The 23,566-nt window shown below is 48.6% G+C and overlaps 1 protein-coding gene across 1 annotated transcript in view; it reads right to left on the bottom strand.

The window, feature by feature from the left end:
- Positions 1 to 8,241, bottom strand: part of TMPRSS13 (transmembrane serine protease 13) — a 30,589-nt gene extending 22,348 nt beyond the window's left edge. Inside the window, exon 1 of the mRNA XM_032642133.1 lies at positions 8,171 to 8,241. Within this exon, the coding sequence (XP_032498024.1) occupies positions 8,171 to 8,191 (21 nt within the window). The 5' untranslated portion in view covers positions 8,192 to 8,241. The remainder of the gene's footprint in view (positions 1 to 8,170) is intronic.
- Positions 8,242 to 23,566: the final 15,325 nt, after the last annotated feature.

Here is a 23,566-nt window from a genome sequence, read left to right as displayed (position 1 = left end):
CAGAGACAGGATTTGAGCGCAGAAAGTTGGGCTGTGGAGGCCACACTCAACCACCAGGCTTTGCTGCCTCTCTCAGGAGGGATGCGTGAGATAATGCAGTAGTGGCCAGAGCAGGCAATCAGTGAACACCAGTACTGCTCCTTCCTGGAGAGCCCCAGCCTTTGCGTGCACTGAATCTGGGATTGGGAGCTGGTGGGCGGCCAGGGCTGATGGAAAGTCCTCAAGCAGCCTCTACGGGTGGCCAAGCCCTGGTCTGCAGGAACCCCAGTCCCTGTCACCAGATTAGGCATCCTCTCTCCTCCCTCTGCCCTCCCTCACACCATTTCTGCTTTCTAAGCGGAACAGCAGGGGGAGCTGGAAACTGACCTGGCCACGTCTGCCCCTCACTATCATTTCTGCTGAACACTGACTGGACACCCAGGAGGGCAGCCGGGGAGCAGCAGGAATGGTGGGGGAAGGGACCTGTGCTCAGGGACCCTGCGCTCTGGGCACAGTCGGCAGGGCTGTGTGGAAGAGACGGGCTCTGGACCTTGGGCACCTTTATTTCTTCCCTCACCTACCACTGTGCTTAAAAGCATTTGACATTAGTAAGCAGCTCAGTTAATAAAAAGTCCTCTTCATTAGAACATCCGGCTCAAGTGAACACCATCAAGCCTGCCAGGCAGGGTGGGGTTTTTTGTTTTTTTTAACTCCATCTTCTAAGAGTCAGAGGTAATTGATCTGGTCACTTCTCCATTTTTCTGGAGGCTGTGGGATGAATTCAAGGAGGGTTGTTGAGTCCCTGAACACACTCAGCTTGCCAGAGGCAGGGACCAGGAGTGACTATCCCAGGGAGTTACTGGGGTTAATTGATGAACATGGGTAAATACACATGAGTCCAGATGCCCCAGCCAGCAGAGCAGGGACACACTCGTGTGTGTTTAGGGATATGAAGGGCAGCTGAACCAGAGCTCAGATTTCCCTCTCACCCCTGTTGTCTAGAGACTAGATTTCCACAAAACGAAGACCCGTTAGCCCCTGGCAGCCTCAAGGGGAACAGGACTGGGGTTGCAGCATGGAGAGGGGGTGAGGATATGCTGAAATGTACAATGCATCGGTTCACAGCACTGGCTTTGGAGTCAGGCAGACCTGGGTCCCAATCCTAGTTCTAGAAGTGTGACCTTAGACAAGGCACTTAACTTTCCTTTTTCTTTCTCTTAATCTGTAGAATAGGACTAATACTCCTGAGGATTCAATGAGATAAAATAGGAAATCTCTCGCCCGTGCCTGGCACACAGTGGCTGGGCAGGAAACGGTCATTCCTCTCCCCCCTTTGCACTGGCACACCCAATGCCCACCGTGCTAAGATTTAACAGCCCTGAGGCTTGGCCAAAGGTGCCTCTAAAGGCTAAAAGGTGGTGTGAGCTCATCTTGGGAGAAAAGAGGATGCTCAACAAAGGCCAGACTAAGGTCCTTCAACAAGAGGAACAAGCCCAGGCTGTGTAGAGCCCTGTGCTTCCTTCCCACAAGTGGTGGCCCCAGCCTCGGCACCTGAGCGAGACCTTGGCATTGTGACACCTCAGCTGGCATGCCAGGCCTCCCTCCCTGTTACGCTCACAATGTACGTCGTCCCTCACCTCAGGGGAAATTCCCATAACTCAATCCAATAAATATAAATTGATTATATAATTGATATAATTGATTATATAATTAAATATGATTGATTATAGCTCCCAATGTATGGTACTTGAGGGTTTATAATACACCTGCACATCTCTGGCCTCCTGAGGTCATCACTCCATCCCTGAGAGGTTGATATGTTTAGGAGCACACTTTACAGGTGAGGAATCCAAGCCTCATAGCTCAGATTGCCCAGAATCACATAGTCAGGAACCCGGCCCAAGCCCAGCTGCGTCTGAGTCTGCTGTCTTCTTGAGTCAGGAGCAAGAGGCTCCTGGCCCAGTCTTTTCTCTGAACCCTGTGCATGGAATGCTCATCCTGCGTCTGTGACGTGGCTTGAGAATCGGGCCCGGGACCTTGCAGGGCTGGGAGTGCCATGGGGAGCCTGGGGGTGGAGCCGAGGCTTCCTGCAGGGATCTTGGTCTTTCCAGTAGGAAACAGGGAACTGAAAGTTTCCAGTGGGAAGCAGGGTTGGGCCCGGTGGCCTGCCAGGACAAGTCTGGTCGTCAGAAGCAGTGGCATCACAGCCCTCCAGTACTCTCAAAGCCAGCTGGCGACTGGGCAAAAGACTTAACCTCTTCACATCTCGGTTTCCTTACCTGTGCGGTGAGCCGGTCACCTTGCTTCATAGCATCGCAGTGATAGGTGATGTATATAAAGTAAGACTTGGTGACCGTTAGCTGTGATGGTGGGTGGGTGTTTGTCTATTTGCTTGTTTGCTAAAGACACTGGGCTTGAAATAGAAAAATCTGTGTTCAAATTTGACTACATCCATTCCTAACTGGCTTGGGCAAGTACATTAACCCTTCAGAATCTGTCTCCCCACATATAAAATGGGAATGATCTTACCTTCTTCCTCCAGATTGACAAGGAATAAATATGAAAGAGGCTGGTTTATAAATGCGTATCACCGTAATAATAGGAACAGCCCACTAGGCATTTTACCTGATCCCATTTCAACCTCATAACAGCTCTTTGTGGTTGGTGTTATTAACCCCATTTTATAGATTTTGAAACTGAGCTCCAAGGTGGTTAGAACATGCCCAAATTTACATCTCAGGTAAGTGACGGGGCTTGGATTCTATCCAGGCCTACTCAGAGCAAGTTGAGTCTGGCCCAAAATTATCACGAATGCCCACAGTAACTTCCTGCATTTCTTCAGGGCTTACAATTTGCAAAGAGCTTTTACACCCATTATTCCACTTGATTTCTCACAATGCTCCTAGTTAGCAAGCTGGACAGGAGTTATCATCCCCAGTTTCTACACGAGGAAACTGGGGTTCAGAGGGACACAAGAGCATGCCTAAAACCCCAAAAAGGATTAGTGGCCCTGGGACTCCTATCACAAACTTCTGACGTCCCTGGCAAGAGCTCAGGCCCTCCACCTGAGCGGGACCCCATGACCAGCTAGGGTCCTGTCACCCCATCAGCAGGGCCTGAACGAGAGAGAGGGCTGAGAGGTCCACAGGTGGTGGAGGCCCAGAGGAAGATGGGTGGGGAGACCTGGGGGAGGATGGAGGGAACAGGGAGCAGGCAGGCATAGCAGGAAGCCGGGGGCAGCCAGGGAGGCAGGGAGACCTCCTGAGCCTTGCGGGTCCCTCTCCCCGATGCTGGCTCCACCCACAGGTAGGTCCCAACGCACCCATCCACGGCCTTGGCCGGCAGGAAGTGGGGAGGAGAGCCACCTGGGTCCCTCTTCTCTGAGTCTAGAGGGAGGTGGGACGTGTAAAATGGAACTAACCTGGGGCTCGGTACCCAAGGAGCCAGGTGGAGGGGTGAGTAGTCTCCAGCCAGACTCTTTCAAACTGTTACTTTTGGGCCTCAGCGGTCCAGCACAAAGTCTTCCCAAGGTTGGGCAGAGTGGGGTGTGGGGATGGAGGGGAAGCTGGCGGGGAGGGGAGAAAGGGTGATACCCAAGAAGGGGCGGGAGGCCCTGGAGGCCCTGGCCTCAGGAGAACGAGCACTGTGGTGTAAGACAGGGTGGGAGACAGGTGGAGAGTTTCTGGCCCCACAGAGCCTGACAAGAGAAGGGCCCTAGTCCCCAAAGTGCCAGATAGAGCTGCCCACATAGAGAGCTGCGAGGGACAGCAGGACGGAAGCGCAGCGCCAAGACCAGAGGAACACAGCCTCCAGAGTGAGGCCATCTACTCCATCTTCCTGACTCCAAACCATCACACTTCCAGGACGCTGCTGGGAAGAGTTCTCATTTTCTAGGACTACCCGAACAGGAGATTCCACAGCCCTCCTTCTTTACCGGTTTCACAGCCTTCCACCCCACCCTCCTGGAAGTTCTTCCTGACGTCTAACCTACTAGAGCAGGAACTCATTTCCCTTCCTTAATTCTTGGAGATCAACTGCTGAGATTCCAGCATCCCTCCTGGAGGCCTGACCTCTCCCTCAGAGCAGATGTCTTGAGCAGGTGGGGAACAGGCAGGGGAGGAGAATTCTTGCCCAAGGTCCTGAGATACAAGGGACAGAGCCCGGACCAGAACCGGCCTGACTCCTAGCCTTGGCCAGTGAGCAGCAGACCCAGGATTGGGAATCAGATGACCAAGGCCAGACTCTCCACAACCTGCCTGCAGACCAGAGGCTCCTCGGTCTTCATGGGGACAGGGGGACAGGGGGACAGGGCAGAGCGTGGGTGACTCTGGCCATTTCCCTGGCCTAACATTGCCAGTCATTCTCTGCCTCTCTGCCCCCGCCACCCCTGGCATGGTCTCTGGGGTTATCCCCTGGGCTAATACAGCCACGAACCCTCACTGTGTCATGGACCAGGCCTATACCCCAGGCTGTCACTGATGCCACCTGCCTGTGTCTCTGCAGCTCCCGGGGACCCCTACTCAAAACTCATCCAGTCCCCTCAAGACACTCTGCGGCAGGAGGCAGCGGGCAGGGCAGGGTCCACAGGAAGACAGCAGCCGATGAGCCAGGGAGAGGCCTGGAAACAGCAGCGCCTGGCTCTGGGGCTCCTTCCAAGCACTTTCCGGGACAGGAGCTGATAAGGATTATTATTCGCATTTTATAGACAAGGAAGGAGAGGCCCAAAATATTTGTGTGCTTTGCTCAAAGTCGCTCAGGTACATCTTAGAGCAGAAGAGGGACTAAAACCCGAGTCCCATTGCACCCGGTCCACTGCCCTCTATACCACAGTTTCCGGGGTAGATTCCCCAGCCCATGGCACCTGGGCCAGTGTTACGGTTTCCTGCGGCAGCTCTGCCCTGGGCCCTTACCTGGTGGGGGATGGGAGTAAGTTAACAAGCCCCCAAGTGGGTCCTACCCTTGGCCTCTCTGGGTCTCCTGCAGGCCTAGCCAGCAGAGCCAGAGAGGAGGGAGCTTCTGCTGTGCTGAGTGATGTCACAGTCACCTCCTGGATCGCTTCACCTCAGTGGTTATGTGGCTCCCGCCATGGACTGTGCCCTGGGCTTTCTGTAGAGACTGTTATTTACCCACAGACGGCAGCCTGATCTCTGGCCCAGATGCACTGTGGGTCACTCAGAGCACCCGGCATTACTGGGAGAAGAGCCCTATAATAAAGCCTCATGCTAGGTTTAAGAATGTCCACCTGCAGTGACCTGAACACGTTTTCATGTCTCTCGGGGCCCCTTCAAGTCCAGCACGAGCTGACTGGGCCTCCCTCCTCAGTTCCAGGCCACGCTCAGGCTGGGCATACCACAGGCTAGAAGCATCTTGAAAACCCTCTAGTACAGCCCATTTTCCTATTGATGAGGCGATTAAGGCCCAGAAAGGCAATGTGATTTGTCTAAGATCACACAGCCAGCTGGGGGCAGTGCCAGGACCAGAACCCAGATCTTCTGACTGCCGTCCTCAGGCTGCTGCACACCTCCATGCTCTCCCACTGCCTGCCCCTTACCAAGCTCCAACAAGGAAGGACCCCTTGCTAGATTTAGGCCCCGGTGGCAGCGTCTCTCTCCCAGTGACCCTGAGAATCAAGGATGTTCAAAGGGTGGCACCCCAGGCCGGCACCCCAGTATTCCAGGCTACGCAGGATGAGGTGCTCCCCAATCCCCACCAGAAGCACAAGCGGTACCAAGAAAGATCAGGAGCCCCCTTTCACAGAACTTAAAAAGCCCCCTTGCCTGTTGGGAGCCTGGGGAAGCCCTGGACCATGGCAGGGGAGCCTGAACTCCCTCCAGTGTGGACTGGACTGGATAGGAGTGGTTCATGATTCTTTCCATCCTCACTGCCCAACCCAGGCTTCATTACACCTCCAGGTACACAGGGTTCCGTCCTACCCTCCCCGCTCCCTGGACCCAGAGAAACCGCGCAGATACAGGCCCCCTCAGAACCCACAGGCAGATTTCCCAGCACCTCCTGCCGCCCAGCCACCAGCACGCCCCACATACATGCAACATTAACCTCAGGGACCCCAGTCGGCCTGGAATCAAACTGGGCTCCAGACTAATCAAACTGGGCTCGGGCCAGAACCCCGAGGCCCCCCTCACCCCAGGCACAGGCGGCTCCGGGGAGCCCTGCTTCTGCTCCTAACCAGTTCCATGACCTTAAGGATAGTCACATTCCTTTCTGGGTCCAACCAAGGAAAAGGCTGGACAATCATCTATTTTCAACCAAGTTTCTACAGAGCATTAGAAGTTCCGTGGAGATGCCTTGGAGGCCAGCTTGTAGGTAAAGAGCTTCGAGTCCTTTACCCCACTTCAAACAGAGCAGATTAACTTTTCAGTTTTATGCAGTGGGTTCCACATAAGATTTCATTTGAACAAAAGAGGCTGCTACTACAAAGAACTTGAAAATTGCAGGCCTGATTGGATGCTAAAGCTCCTTCTAGCTTAGGATGCCTCTTATACACATGAAAAAACCCTGGGGATCCCTATTAGACTAGAATCAAAATACCTTCCTGCTCATTCATTCATTCATTCATTCATCAAATAGTTTAAAGAACACTGAGTACCCCCTATTGCCAAACAAATAACGTTTGGTTGCCCAGGACCTTGGTGCCTCAGTTTCTCCCCATGCCCCCTCTCTGCCAAGGCTGGGGTGGTAACAGGGCTGCTACATAATGGGGGCCCCATGGACAGTCCTGGGTATTGCTTCCCTATCACAGGAGCCAGACGCCGCCTGGCATCGCCAAGGCCTCCACTTGGCTGACAAAGCCCTGGGTTCCCTGTGCTGGCATCCCTCCCTGCCTGGCTGGACACTGTCCACCCCCGTTGCTGCCATACCGAGAGGAAGCTGTTTTGCCAAAGCAGGACACTTAAGCCAAGTGGCTACTGTTACATCAGTCAGCCTTCCCACCCAGCACCCAGCCTAGAGCCCCGTACACACACTCCCACACATTTCATGCTCACATTTGCCAGGTCACAGGGACAACACAGGGGGAGGCAGGGTGGGCTGGGCCCAGTGTAAGGCTGCTTGGCACCAGTGCCAACACGGAACACAGAGGTCTCAGGTGAGGGCTGCATACCTGCAGGGACAAAGGGCAGGTGCCAGGAATCCTGGGGGTGCCTGCACTTTGGAGTCTAGGGGATAGCAGAGCGACCTGAGCCTACTGGTCTGCCATCTTGGGAACCTGCCCAGCCCCCTCTAAAGACGGTGCCTCATCCTGGACCAGCCCTGGGGCCTCCAGCCATTCTCAAGTGCACAACATCTGTGGTCTTGGGCTGACTGAAAACCTGCTCCACTTTAAGAAGATCCAGGGCTTCCCTGGTGGTGCAGTGGTTGAGAGTCCGCCTGCCGATGCAGGGGACACAGGTTCGTGCCCCGGTCCGGGAAGATCCTGCATGCCGCGGAGCGGCTGGGCCCGTGAGCCATGGCCGCTGAGCCTGTGTGTCCGGAGCCTGTGCTCCGCAATGGGAGAGGCCACAACAGTGAGAGGCCCGCGTACCGCAAAAAAAAAACAAAAACCTTTGGAAACCTTCACATGTATATGACTGGCTTTCCCACAGAGGACACTTAGCTGCTCTCTACCAAAAAACGGAAGAGGAAAGTAATCTTAGTTGTAGCAGAAGGAATCATGGTTAGACGTAAGGAAGCACTTTCCAAGCATGAAGATTATTAAGCCTGAAAATAATGACCAAGAGAAGTTTAAAATCCCCTTGAAGATCTTCAATACCACCTTTTCTAAGATGGTTTATGAGTCTAGTGAGAGGGTTACCCAAAGATAACCTTGAAGCCCAGTTAGAATGCTAAGCTTCCATGATTCTCAAACCGGCAAAGTTGTCCCAACAGCACATACGTCCTGGCTGGGGTACTCAGGGGCCACAGAGCGGGAGCCCAGGATTCAGCCACACAGCCCTGGGGTGCTTCCTGACCAGACCCCAGATCCCATCAGCTTCTCCTCCCATGGGGCCCCTTTTAGGAACCATGATAAAAGGAGGCTGCATGATCGTGATCCCCAGTAGCTTCAAACTGGAAAAGGCACATTCAGTTTCCCCTGAAACCGAGGCACACTGCCGCTGCCCCACCTAGCTTCCAGCCCCATCCCTGTTTCCTCAGTGCCAGGAGGTTCTGGCCCAAGCTCCACAGATGCACTCACCAGGTGGCTGTCTCTTTCCATGGTCTCCAGAGGGGTGAAGCCTCCAGGCTCAGCTGATGTTGACGGGAAGATCCATGTTTGGCTTCCCAGGCAGGTAAGGAAAAGGGGGCTGGAGGGCTGAAGGCCAGCCCTCACCAGATGGGCGGGGAAGCCAGTTGGGACATGTGACGTAATCCTGTGTATGAACAACAGGGCAGAACTAGCCAGACCTGTCCCTCGCCCCTCCTCCAAGGCCATCCTAGTTACTCAGCAAATACCATCTACTGGGAAGATAAAGCTACCTTTATTCCCAAAGCTGTCCCCACAGAGTCAGCTGTGGGGAAACCAGGGGTTCCAGACCACCTTTTTTCAAAGGGGGACTCTGGGGAGAAATGGCCCAGGCCTTGGGAGGACAATCTTAGCCATGCCAACCTGGGCCCCTAAAACAGGTGCTTCTGAGCCCTCTGAGGTACGACCCTGTCCCCATAAGGATCGTCCAGGATCAAGGACCAGCGCCTACCCAGGGCAGGACAGAGTGAAACTTCATCTCCAAGGACCACATGCCCAAATCCCAAATCAGGGCACGTAGTCTGGCAAAAAGAACTTTTTTCCTGAACTTTGCTTATTTCCACAATAACTCTCAACAAGGAAATTCAAATCAAATGGCTTCTAATTATGCACATAATGAATTGCCTCTATTGAAAACAATAAAATGTTGTGAAACAACACATCAAAACCAACGAAAATAAAACACACATACATTGGAATGGAAACCATTCCAAGAAATACTATGCCGACTCATGATTCCCTACCTCTGCCCCAGCCTGTCGAAAGAAATAGTCTAAAGAAACAGAGGGAGCGCTGCTGCGAAGGGAGAGTTAGCACCTCCACGCCCAGCACAACTGCTGAGAACAGCAGAATGTAAGCTCTGGGAAGAACTTTCCAGCCTCTGAGTATTTGGGGGCATAGAGATCACAGAACTGCAGACCCTTAGAGAGGGAAGGAAGCTCAGAGTTCACCTAGTGATTCAATCTCCTCATTTTACAGATGGAGAAACAGAGAGCCAAGTAGCTGAGGAAACTTCACAAGTCACATCTAACAAACAACAGCAGCAGCAATAATAATAAGGTGCTGGGTGTCCTATGAAATGCTTTACATACAGCAATGCATTTAATTCCTACAGCGATCCTATGCGTCCATCCTTCACTCATCCATTCAACAAGTATTTATTGAGTGCTTATGTCCCTGGCACTGTTCAAAGTACTAGGGACACAGTGAACAAACTCAGCAAAGACCCCCACCCTATGGCAGTAGCATTCGGGTGGGTTGGGGCAAACAAAACGAATTTTAAAAACAGATGTATATGTATAACTGATCCACTTTGTTATAAAGCGGAAACTAACACACCATTGTAAAGCAATTAAAGATGTTAAAAAAAAACAAAAAACAGATAGACAACAATGGTGACCACAGATGGATGATACAAGTGTAGCAAAAAGTGGAAGGTGCCATAGAGCAAAACAAAGCAGAGAAGAGGATCCAGAGGGCTGGGCAGGCAGAGTTACAATTTGAAACAGGAAGGTCAGGGAGGGGATCACTGACTTGACATTTAAGCAAAGACAAGGGAAGTGACTACTATTCTCTCCATTTACATACAAGAAAACAGGATTTCTAGCTCGGAGTGGAAAGTGCTGGCTCCAAAGGTGTCTTGAAGGAAATGGAATCCAGAGGCAGAAGGATGGTGGGCCCAGGCAGAGACCCTAGGGTTCTCCAATCTTGGGTTATTTGGGGTGTCACTGCCCTGGCTCTCCAAGAGAACTCAGCTTCAGGCCCCATACCATCCTTCCTCCTGCCACCAGCCTGCCAGGGCAGAGGGGCCCCTCCCACGTGGTCATCCAGTCCCTAGGAGACACCGAATTGTGTCCTCAGCACCTCCTCTTCCCTCTTTCCTAGGGAGGCACCCACCCCCCTCAGGCCACCGGGGACTCTGAGGCTGGAGGCTGACATTGGGCCTTTCCGTCCATAGACCAGACCTGAGGAACCCCACTCTGTCTCGCAGGCAGACCACTGGCCTCCCAGGGTCACCCTTAGCTTCATTCCCTGAAGGTCCCCCCGTCCTCTGGTAAGAGCTCAGGATTGGGGCTCTGGGCCCGTGGCGGGGGGCGGGGTGGGAAACCCCACCTCGGAGGTAAATGCCAACAATGTGAACTTGGAGGTCTTTAGATTCACCCTCTGGAAGACCGTGATGACACAGCCACCCAGAGAATGTGTCCGGCACTGGGGAGGCTCTGAAGAGACGTGGGTTGTATTTCTTGCTCTGTTCCTTGGGTCCATCAGAGGCACAAGTCGTCCCAGGGTTCTTGCTGACCAAACCAGCTGACCCACGTGGAAATGCCCATCAGCCGTCCGTTCAGTTCAATCAGCATTGACAGCTCAGCACCAGGCCCCGCCGTAGCTGTTGGAGGTGAAGGCGGCAAAGAACAGGAGTGTGGGGACCCTGCCCCGGGGGGTGGGGTGAACATGCAATATCCCGCGTTGGGGCTCGGAGACGGGGCCAGGGGACACTGAGGCATGAAGTTCTTTGCTGGTAGTTTTCCTGTTTCCAGAGGGGAAGGTCCTGGGGTGGCACAAGGCCTGGACTCTTCCCCCAACAGAGCTGGCCTTAGTAACCACCTACCCCGGCTTCTGCACCTGGCTCCAGCCTTGCTCTGCCTCTTCCTGTCTCCTTGGAAGGAAGGAGACCCCGTCCGTGCCATCCCTGCATCCCTCTGACTACCCCCTTTCCTTTGCCTCCCCGCCCTCCTCCCTCCAGAGACCTGATCACGACGACTTTCCACCCAGAGGGGAGCAGTGCACTGGGCCCAGGTGTTCATCTGCTCTACCTTTTACCTCCCCTTCAGGGGGAACTCCAGGCTTTTAGTAGCCTGGTCCTTTCCCACCTCTGGGTCATTTCATTTAGGGTGGAGGGAGTTTTACAGAAAATATATCATCCATGTAAACAAGTACATGCCTCAAGGCAGCCCCAAGAGAGTGAGGAGTGACAGAAATCTCACTACTATTTTGAGACTAAACTCCTAGCCCTCTGCTTTCATGGCCGCTCCAGCTGCCACTACCCAGCACCTTGCAAGCTCTTTCCTGGGGCTTTCCAAGATGAAAAGACAGTCTTCAGAATGGGAGAAAATATTTGCAAATGAAGTAACTGACAAAGGATTAATCTCCAAAATATACAAGCTCATGCAGCTCAATATCAAATAAACAAACAACCCAATCCAAAAATGGGCAGAAGACCTAAACAGACATTTCTCCAAAGAAGACATACAGATCGCCACCAAACACATGAAAGAATGCTCAACATCATTAATCATTGGAGAAATGCAAATCAAAACTACAATGAGATATCATCTCACACCAGTCAGAATGGCCATCATCAAAAAATCTAAAAACAGTAAATGCTGGAGAGGGTGTGGAGAAAAGGGAACCCTCTTGCACTGTTGATGGGAATGTAAATTGATACAGCCATTATGGAGAACAGTATGGAGGTTCCTTAAAAAACAAAAAATAGAACTACCATGCGACCCAGCAATCACACTACAGGGAATATACCCTGAGAAAACCATAATTAAAAAAGAGTCATGTACCAAAATGTTCATTGCAGCTCTATTTACAATAGCCAGGACATGGAAGCAACCTAAGTGCCCATCAACAGATGAATGGATAAAGAAGAGGTGGCACATATATACAATGGAATATTATTCAACCATAAAAAGAAAGGAAATTGAGTTATTTGTATTGAGATGGATGGACCTAGAGTCTTTCATACAGAGTAAAGTAAGTCAGAAAGAGAAAAACAAATACCATATGCTGACACATATATATGTAATCTAAAGGGGAAAAAATGGTTATGAAGAACCTAGGGGAGAGGGCAGACAGCAGAAGCAGGAAGAAATACAATCCTGCAGCCTGTGGAACAAAAACCACATTCACAGAAAGATAGACAAGATGAAAAGGCAAAGGGCTATGTACCAGATGAAGGAACAAGATAAGACCCCAGAAAAACAACTAAATGAAGTGGAGATAGGCAACCTTCCAGAAAAGGAATTCAGAATAATGATAGTGAAGATGATCCAGGACCTCAGAAAATGAATGGAGGCAAAGATCAAGAAGATACAAGAAATATTTAACAAAGACCTAGATGAATTAAAGAACAAACAAACAGAGATGTACAATACAATAACTGAAATGAAAACTACACTAGAAGGAACCAATAGCAGAATAACTGAGGCAACAGAATGGATAAGTGACCTGGAAGAGGGAATGGTGGAATTCACTGCTGTGGAAGAGAATAAAGAAAAAAGAATGAAAAGAAATGAAGACAGCCTAAGAGACCTCTGGGACAACATTAAACACAGCAACATTCTTATCATAGGGGTCCCAGAAGGAGAAGAGAGAGAGAAAGGACCTGAGAAAATACTTGAAGAGATTATAGTTGAAAACTTCCTTAACATAGGAAAGGAAATAGCTACCCAAGTCTAGGGAGCACAGACAGTCCCATACAGGATAAAGCCAAGGAGAAACATGCCGAGACACATAGTAATCAAATTGGCAAAAATCAAAGACAAATAAAAATTATTGAAACAGCAAGGGAAAAACGACAAATAACATACAAGGGAACTCAAAATGGATTAGAGACCTAAATGTAAGACCGGACAGTATAAAACTCTCAGAGGAAAACATAGGAAGGACACTCTTTGACATAAATCACAGCAACATCTTTTTTGATCCACCTCCTAGAGGGCTCTTGGGCCATTCTAGTCCCACCTGGTTGTCAACAGTCCTGCTTCGTGAGTCCTCCTTCATCAGCCCTACTTGTGAATTTCCTCCCCGCTCCCTCCGCGAAAGCTCTGAGTACCATCCCTCCTGTGTAGCTCACTTCTGAGATTCTCCATCACTCAGAGCTCAACAGAGGCACTTCCCTCCAGGTCTAAGGGAAGCTGGGACACACAGACCACATACTTAGAGGCCAGGCAGAGAGGACACAACAAGCCCACCCTCAAGGGAATAAGTCACCAGGAGAGACCCCCTGGGCCAGGACACCTGCCCCACCCCAGAGGCTGGACTCTTCCCCCAGCCCCTGCTCTCCCCACCCCAGCGCTCTTCCCTGAGCCCAGACCAGCAAGGCTACTGGCCGGGACCCACACCAGGTGCTTGGTTAAGGGTGCTCCCAGATATTATAAAGGGAGGCTGGATAGGGTGGCAGTATTTTTTTTTTCAAACCCAGAGGAAACAGCTCATGAGCCTAAACGGAGCCCCTCAGCCAGCCTAAGGAAGGCTGGCAGGGGACTCTGCCGGTGGGGCAACTCTGAGGCTCCCCACATCCAGCAGATATGGGGCCCCTTGGCTGAGTAATAGGGACAGGGGAGGGAGGAAGGCCAGCCACACCCAGAAAAGAAAGCTGGGCAGAAAGCCTGAGCTTGGCCAAAGGACCACCTGATGACCCCCCAGCAGGTCAGGGCCTCAGAAAGTCTAGAACCCTCAACCCAGGAGCCAGCGTTCCCCTTAGTCATGGAATTTGCTGCCCCATTTGTCTTGTTCAGGACCAACAGGAGGCAGAGAGGGACCAAGCCCTGTTCTTCTCCCCGTAACTAGGATAGTTCTGGTTGCATCACCCCAAATCCGCGATTAGATGGGATAAACTATGTAGAAAGCCTCTGGCAGAACCCCAGACACCCTCTGGCACACTCTGGCCACCAGCCCCTTAAACAGTGGGCCATGGGCTGTGAGGAGGGCTGGCCCCACCCTCCCGGGTGTCCTGGGCCAGGGCAGCCGAGTCCTCTCAGGTGGACCATCTGTGACCCACCTACCTGGAAGTCACCCAGCTGTGCCCAGATTGGAGTGGAAAATACCACCATCTGGAGACAGTTCTGACTGTTTAGGTGCCACCTGTTTCCAAAGAAGCGTTTGACGCAGTTGCTCTTCCTCGTGATTCGCCCACGCCCGTTTTTCTGTATTACCAGTTCCCCTCCCTGCAGAAGTCAAACCCCACTTCAGCATGACAGCCCCTCTCACACTTGAGGGAACAGTTTGCTGACTCTCTGAGTCGGCACTCTGCCCACCTGAACACACCCAGTTCCTTCACTTGCTCCTGGTGTGGGGTGATGTCAAGTCCTCTTCCCTCCATGGATTTCTCCAAAAGCAGGCCCACGGGCACTATGGCCCCCCTGAAGTGTGGTCCCAGAGCCACTGTCCCCACAGCAATATTTACAGGCTCCTCCTTGAGATAAAACCAACCAGTGGTTCACCAGAACCACCAACTGGGCTGCTGCTAATTTTTCCACAGGACTGAAGCAGCTGCCCAGTGACCAGTGGTGCTGAAAGACAGGTGGGGATTAAGTCCTGCAGAGGCAAACACGGGCCACCTGCACACAGCCACAGCCACATTCAAATACTCACAGAGTGAGGACAAATGAGACACTGCTGTGACCACGAGACTCCCACATTCAGACAGGAGCCTCTCTACTCCCCTCTGATCCATCTGAGAAGGCTTTCTGGAGGAGGAGGTGGGATTCCAGAAGGTGTGAGAGACAGGCAGTAAGACAGCCTGGCACTCTGGGGCTGCCAAGGAGAGTGTGAGAGTCCTCAAAGGAACGTTCAGAGCAGGAAATGTTGAGTGGTTTGTACAACAGACTTTGAGATCTATCATGGAATCAGAGCTCTTCAGGTACTCCCTCTGTGTCCTTGGGCAAGTTACTCCCCATCTCAGAATCTCAGTTTCCTTAAAAGGGGATAATGGTTCCTCTCAAATAGAGTATTTATGTCCATTCACTGAAATCATTTGTATAAAACATTTGGCGCAAGGTCTGATACGTAGTACCCACCAATAAGTAGCAGCCATTGTGAGATGATATAATTTCAAAATTTGGTTGAACAACAGGTAGTGCTCTGAGCAGGTATGGAGAGGGCTAAGACGTATGCTTTGAATTCAAAGCCCGGAGAAAATGGTCCTTTGCTGACAGTTTGGTGGAGAAAGCCCTGGGCTAAGACTCGAGACTGGGCTTTTATTGCTTCTCTGTTATTGCTGAAAAACTTCTCAGGGGCACCAGGGCTCAGCTTCCTCATCTCTAAAAAGTGAGGTCCCTTTCAGCTCTGGAGAACCTAATCTCTAAGTAGAGAGACTGGACACAAGAGAAGAGAGTCAGTGAAGGTGACCAGGCAGTCTGGAGATCCTTGCACAAGAGCTGAGGAACAGAGAATCTGACAGAAAGAAATAGAATTACAGTCTGAGAAAGAATAAAACGTTGCCAAAGGTTTTGCCCAGGAAGACAGAACAGAAGGGGGGTCAGAACCCAGAGAAAAAGCAAAAACAGGTGCAATGTGCAGTAAGTAAGAATTATGAGGAGAAACTACATATTTTTTCATGGTTAAATATAAAAAGAACACCAGGAAATAATAACTCACATTTGCAAAGCACTTGCACGAATATTATTTCACTTTGTCCTCAGAACACAATTGCATTTTGCAACAGGGAGCAAAGAGTCAAATAAATACACTTTCCCCTGTCAACAGCTTATGAAGGATGGAGCTAATGCTCAAATCCACATTCTCTGCTTCCACGTGGATCTATGTTCTTACTATGACAGTGTCTGTTGTAATAGACGGGTATAACGGATCATCATATTTTTAAATTTTCCAAACTATCAATACACTGTTTTGATAACAAACAGTATAGAATGTTAAATATGTACATTATTGTTAGAACCTTTATCTATATTCTTTACAGTTCAGAGTATTTTAAAAGGAACGCTTCCTTTGGATGTAATTCTTTCCCTAGCTTCATTTTTTCAGCTGCTGCCGATGTGTTTTTATCAGAGCAGACGATAAGTGTGAAGTCACTGAAGGTGAATCCCTGCAGGTCCCCAGATTAATCATTCTGTGTTTTGCCAACTGTCACCAAAAGATAGACATTTATATTGTTTGCTCAGTGAAAGGGAAATGTTATGCATTTTGAGATTTTGGCTTTTAGAATATGAATTATTTTTTAAAAGATACAAAGTTATACAGACTTTAGATAACACGAGAAACTTTAGATTTTTTTTTTTTTTTTGGTAGTACAGTTGATTTACAATGCTGTGTTAGTTTCTGGTGTACAGCAAGTGATTAAGTTATATATATATATAGTTTTTCAGATTCTTTTCCATTATAGTTTATAACAAGATATTGAATATAGTTCCCTGTGCTATACAGTAGGTCCTTGTTGCTTCTCTATTATATACAGTAGTTTGTATCTGCTAGTCCCAAACTCCTAATTTATCCCTCCCTCCCTTTCCCCTTTGGTAACCGTAAGTTTGTTTTCTATGTCCGTGAGTCTTAGCATGCAACTACATTATTCCATTTCTCCAATAGGTCATTCAGAATTTGGAAAGAGAACATGAGCCTTTCTGCTTTTTTGGCCCTCAAAAGACTTCTCAGTTTAGAACAAACTAATCTAAAGGAATATGATTTTTTTTTCTCTATGCACATGGATATTAAGACATTGAATAATCACACTTTCTCTTCATCTCCTCTAGCCCTTAGGACAGCCCTCCAAAGCAGACAGGACAGGTGATCTCAGGAAAGCCCAGAGAGGCTCCAGGTCCCAAGGCTGGTGGCTTGGCTGGGTCCAGCTGCAGCCGAAATGTCTCCAAGTCTGTGCATTTCACATTAATGGTACACCCCAAACAGGGGCCCTTAATAATTATGATCAACATAAAATTTATGAAGACAAATGCTTCCCTTGAAACTATCTTTATATCCAACCTAGAGCACTGCTTAGGGACAATGCACCTTGACCCAGGTCCAGCCCTGGCTTAGCTCCTTCCCAAAAGTGGAAACTTGGCCAAATCACTTCACTTTAGTCCTCTCAACTGTGATCCAGCAAAGGTAAGATCTGCTCTGCCTGTCCCTTAGGGATCAAATGATATTGTGAGATGGCTCTTGGGAAACGCTGACGTACTCTAAGGATATAGGATATTATTACTGTCAGCTTAAAACTCTGTGTAAACAGATCTCCCTACAGTATGTCTTCCCTCAATGCTTTTGACTGGTAAGATGTGCCTTTTTGTAACACATCAGAATTCAGTTCAGCCTTCCAAGTTTTATAAGTTTATATTGGGTTTATTTTTTCAGCTTTAGTTTTCCCACACTGAGGGGTCCTGATGTTTCTAGCCGTTTCTGATGGAGACCCTTAATCACGGAAGCACTGAATGGAGGCTGTTACACAGGGCAGGACAAGGTTTCCAGCTGATGTTGCCCTGAAAACATCTAGATTCCATCGGCCTTTTGGGCTGAGACTACCCTTTGGACCACTCACTGGTAGGCTGTATCCAAAACTGTTTGTAGCACCGTTTAGATCCCTTTCTTGACTCAAGACAGAAGGCTCAGGGCCCACGACCTTAAAGCTAGTAGTGCATGGATCATTTTGCTGAGATATGTTCCCTTTCACTTACCAAATCAAAGCCCATTCACTCAGCCCCTGAAATCTTGCTTGATTTTTATACATCTGTAAACAATTATTTGCTGTGCACCTATCGTATACCAGGTACTGCTCAGGCCACTAAAACATAGCAGGGGCAGCCCAACATCACGCCTGTCGTTATGAAGCTTACCCTTCCGTGAGAGCCTCCCTCTCCTCCATCCTCACCCTCCCCACCCTGGGACTTTGCTACCGGAAAAAGAATAGCTAATGTGTATTGCACCCTCTTTGTGGACAGTGTCTTAGTTAATTGCCACATCAAACTTCTAAATAGATATTTTATACCCATTTTACAGATGAAGAAGTAATCAAGGCTCAAAAAGGATAAGTAATTTGCCCCAAGACCACAAAGCTAGTAAGTGCTGGAAATGGGTTTGAAGACAGCTCTGTTGGACTTCTGAAACTGCTTCTAATGCTACTCTATGCCTCTCTATACAGTCTCCCAACTCACCATCGACTTCAGACATAGAAATATGAATGGTCATTCTGTCTTCCAGAGAATTCACGAAGATTTAAATAAGGTCTGTCCACTCCAAGATTCTTAGAGGATGTTACTTAATTCTTTGTATAGAGAAGTTTCCAATTTTCTCTATGGTTGGTTTTCCATTCTAGGCTAGCTGCTTATCTATATGGCAATATAACATAATGGTTAAGAATGTAAACTAGACTATGGTTTAAAAAAAAAAAACACCCGAGGGTGAAATTTTGGTCACATTAGTTACAAGTTTACTATCTGAATCTCAGTTTCTCCAGCTGCAAAAGAGAAAATAATACCTATCTGATGGGTTACAATACCCCATTAAATGAGATAAAACGGTAATGTATGTTACCATACAACTTTCCTCTTAATCACAATTTTTTCAATAGTCTTGGATATTGGAACTTTTACCATATTTAGAAAATCTAAAACAAACATTGAAAACTAGCTTCTCTCTAGTTGGATTAAGATGTGTGTGATGGGAAAAGCTCAGTGTTCCTCCTATATTTCTCCATTACTACCTTACCCACAACACCCTGACACCAGACGGTGGGTTTTTTCCCCACACCAAGCAATTCTGTGACACCAGATGAATGTCCTACAATTTAACTCAATTCTGTCACATCCCACGAGACTGCCTCCCAACTTCAGAGGCCACTGCAAGTAGTAGGAGCCCAGCTTACCTACCAGTTTTGTCCAACTTAACTACAAATTGGAGATTCTCATGACCTCCACCCCCTTGGATTCAATTATTTGCTAGAACAGCTCGTAGAACTCAGGGAAGCACTTACACTTACCCCTTTATTAAAAGATATGATAAAGGACACAGCTGAACAGCTAGATGAAGAGATACATAGGTGAGGTCTGGGAGGGTAGGAGCTTCTGTCTCTGTAGAGTCCTACCCCTCCCCGTATATGGATGTGTTCACCAACCTGGAAGCTCCCTGAGGCCCACACTATTGGGATTTTATGGAGGCTTCCTCATGTAGCCATGATCAATGATCAACCTCATTTCCAGCCCCTCTGCCCTCATTAGGGCATGGGGGCTGTGAGGCTGAAAATTCCAAGCTTCTCATCATGGCTTGGTCTTTCTGGTGACCAGCCCTCAACCAAGAGCCATTCAAGAGCCCACCCAGGGGTGCCTCATTAGAACAAAAGACACTCCTATCACCCAGGAAATTAAAAGAGTTTTAGGAACCCTGTGTCAAGAACCAGGATCAAAGACCAAATATTAAAACCAAAAATTCTCCTAGCATCCTGTTTACGAGGGTTTCAGGAGCCCTGTGACAGGAATTGTGGGGAACAGAGACCAATACATAAATTTCTTCTTATTTCACAATATATTTTTTAAATTTATTTTTTAATTTATTTATTTTTGGCTGTGTTGGGTCTTCGTTTCTGTGCGAGGGCTTTTCTCCAGTTGTAGCATGCGGGGGCCACTCTTCATCGCGGTGCACGGGCCTCTCACTATCGCGGCCTCTCTTGTTGCGGAGCACAGGCTCCAGACGCGCAGGCTCAGTAGTTATGGCTCACGGGCTTAGTTGCTCCGCGGCATGTGGGATCTTCCCAGACCAGGGCTCGAACCCGTGTCCCCTGCATTAGCAGGCAGATTCTCAACCATTGCGCCACCAGGGAAGCCCCACAATATATTTTATTGAATTTGGACAGGATTACTTTTACCTGAATTAATTGCCAACATTAAAAACCCCAAAGAAGTCTGCTTCCCCTTCCAAGATTGCACAATACTTTGCCCATAATATACACTCAATAAGTATTCACCAATTGACTGATATAATTCTTCTGCATCTCCTCACAATGTGTAGCACAAATCTGAGCAATCAGTCAGTCATCAAGTCTTTACTGAGTCTGTACTATGTGCCTATCAGGAGTTGCTTAATAACTAAATTGCTTCCACTGATCTCCCCATCATGAAGAAAAATTACTGTGAATAGGCTACACCTGGTGTTATGTGAGGGTGAACAGAGCTGGTGCGTGTACAGCCATGGCACAGACCAAGTGTTCAGTGGATGTTCGCAATCAGACTCACAGAAGGTCCAGCCTGGAAGAACCTCAGGGATCCTCTTTTCTGAATCATTCTTTTAAATTTCTGATTGCAGGGTAAACCTCTGACATCTTATGGCAGAGCTTTGAGAGGCCAGGATTCTAAAGACCCACTTCCTGCCTTTGGCCTTTCCACCCAGGCCTGTGCCCAGACCTCAGAGTCTGAAGGCTGCCCAAGGCTTCTTTGGTTCAACACCAAACCACAGACCCTCCTATACTAAGTTCAGTGCTTCAAGGCTAAATACAAGGCCAACCAGCCAGCCATCCTCAGCTCCAGCTGGAACCACCACGGCCCCACCTGCTCTGGGTTCCAGTTTTGGGGTGAGGAGTGAGGAAGACCAGAGAGCCCTCCTGTGTCACCACTGTCCCCTTTTCTTCTCAGTGCTGGGTGCCCTGGCTTTCCACTCACCCTGAGCACCTGGAAGAGCCGGTTCTCCCTGCCTTCACTGGGCCAAGGCTGGTGTGATGCAATGTGGCCCAAATCATCAGGCCCAAGTTCAGTATAATCATCCACATGTGTGGATGACACACAGAGGGGCTAACGAGGGTTAATTACCCCGGGCGGGGTGACAGAGCCAGTGACTAAGAGAATGCTTTGCTCTAGCTTCAGAGAGCTGGAGAGAAAATTCCAGCAGCCCCACCTGGGCCTGGACCCTGTGTGGCCCTCCAGGACACCCTTCCCATTAGGTCTCTCATGGCTTCCAGGGGGGCTCCATGGGGATGGAATCCCAGAGGTAGGCAGGGCATGTGTACAGATGGAACGCCTGCATCAACTGTGCATGTACGGAATAGAGCAGAATAGACCAGCTCACGGGGCACGTGTTACCTGATCTGTCTCCCCTAAAAGCCAGGAAGTGGTCAGAAGGAGAAGATGCATTCATTCATCCCACAAAAAATAAAAATTAACAGCTTCATTGAGATAGAATTCACATCCCATATAATTTGCCCACTTACAGGGTACCGAGTTATGCAACCATCACCACAATGAGTTTTAGAACACTCATCACCCCAAAAAGATACACCCCACCCATTAGCAGTCACTCTCCATTAGTGACCGCTATGGGGTCAGGGGAGGTAAGCTGGGGAGCTTACCTCCCCCAGCCCCATAGGCAACCACTGATCTACTTTCTGTCTCAATAGATTTGTCTGTTCCGGACATTTCATATAAACGGAACCATACAGCATGTGATCTTCTGTGACTGGCTTCTTTCATTCATCATAATATTTTCAAGGTTCGTTCATGTTACAACTTGTATCAATACTTCATTCCTTTTTATTGTGGAATAACATTCCATTGCATGGTTATCTCATATTTAATTTATCCATTCATCAGTTGATGGGCATTTGGGTTATTTCTACGTTTTGGCTATTATGAATAATGCTGCTACAAACATTTATATACAAGTTTTTGTGTGGATATATGTTTACAGTTCTCTTGGGTATATACCTGAGATTGGAATTGGTGGGTCACATGGTAACTCTGTGTTTAACATTTTTTTAAAATATGTATTTATTTATTTGGCTGCACCAGGTCTTTGTTGCGGCATGTGAGATGCTTAGTTGTGGCACACGGGATCTTGCAGTTGCAGCATACAGGCCCTTAGTTGTGGCATGTGGGATCTAGTTCCCTGTCCAGGGATCGAACCCAGGCCCCCGGCATCGGGAGCACAGAGTCTTAACCACTGGACCACCAGGGAAGTCCCTGTGTTTAACATTTTAAGGAACTTTTTCACAAATAATTTTGAGAGCTTCCTATGTGCCAGGCCTGGGCTGGGTGCTAGGGATTCTGGAAAAATCTGGTGAAAAAAATCTGAATAAATTCTAGTGAAGAAAACAGATGAGGTTCTGTCCTCATGGAGCTCGAATTCTAAAAAGGAAGACAGGCTGTAGGCAAGAAAAAGTAAATAAGCACAATCATTTCACATAGCAACGGAAAGAAAACTGATGAAACGGAGCAGAATGAGGGAGTGGCTTTGGATGGTACAGTCAGGGAAGGCCCTGGATAATGAAAAAGAGTCAATCAGGCAGTGCTCTAGGTAGAAGGAAGAGCTCAGAGGAAAGGAGAGCAGCATCGTGGGAGCAGAACGAGCAAGGAAAAGAGTGGTCCTAGGGTCCCGTAGGCCACAGGCAGGGATGATCTAAATTTTATTCCAAGAACAATGAAAAGCCATTGTGTTCTTTCAAGTAAGTGGTGGAAGTGGCGGGGTGGGGGGTGTGGGGAGTGTAGAGGCATGATCTGATTTTTTTTTTTTTTTTTTTTTTTGCGGTACGCGGGCCTCTCACTGTTGCGGCCTCTCCCGTTGCGGAGCACAGGCTCCGGACACGCAGGCTCAGCGGCCATGGCTCACGGGCCCAGCCGCTCCGCGGCATGTGGGATCTTCCCGGACCGGGGCATGAACCCGGGTCCCCTGCATCGGCAGGTGGACTCTCAACCACTGCGCCACCAGGGAAGCCCCTGAATTTTTTTTTTAATCAGATTTTGTGAAGTGTAATTTATGTACAATAAACTTCACCTTTCTAAAGTATGAAGTTTGATGAGCTTTGAAAAATATTACAGTTGCATAGCTACTACCGTGCTCAAAATACACAATGTTTCCATCTCCCCAAGTTTCTCTTATACCTTTTCTCAGTCCATCCTCTGTCCACACTCCCTGTCCCCGACAACCACAGATTCATTTTTTGTGCCTTTTTAGAATGTCATATAAATGTGATCATAAATACGCACTCCTTGGCGTGTGGCTTCCTTCAGTCCGCATAACGTTTCTGAGATTAATCTATATCGGCAAATAGGAATTGTCTGTTCCTTTTTTCTTGCTAGTGGTATTCCATTATATGTATATGCCGCAATTGGTTTGTCCCTTTACTAGTTGATTGACATTTGGATTATTCCCAGTTTGGGGCTATCCTGAATGAAGCTTCTATCAATATTTATGCACATCTTTGTACGGACATGTTTTCATTTCCCTTGAGTACAAACACCTAGGAGTGGAATTGCTGGGTCATATGGTAAGTTTTAACCTTATAAGAAAAACTAAACTGTTTCCCAAAGTGGTTGTACCATTTTTGCACCCCCCACTAGCAACATATGAGAGCTCCAGTTGCTCTGCATCCTCACCCACACTTGCTATTGTCAGTCTTTTAATTTCAGCTGTTCTAGTGAGTGTATAGTAGTATTTCAATGTGGCTTCAATGTGCATTTCTCTGATATCTAATGATGTTGAGCATTCTTTCTTGTGCTTATTGACCATTTCCATACCTCCTTTACTGAGTGTTTATTCAAATATTTTTGGCCCCTCCCCTTTTTATCTAATTGTTTGTCTCTTTATTATTGAGCTATAAGAGCTCTCCATATATTCTGAATATGTTTTACA

Source organism: Phocoena sinus, chromosome 8 (genome assembly GCF_008692025.1).
Source record: "Phocoena sinus isolate mPhoSin1 chromosome 8, mPhoSin1.pri, whole genome shotgun sequence".
Lineage (NCBI taxonomy): Eukaryota > Metazoa > Chordata > Mammalia > Artiodactyla > Phocoenidae > Phocoena > Phocoena sinus.
The sequence above is the reverse complement of the archived record's forward strand: the minus strand, read 5'-3'. Positions and strand labels throughout refer to the sequence as shown.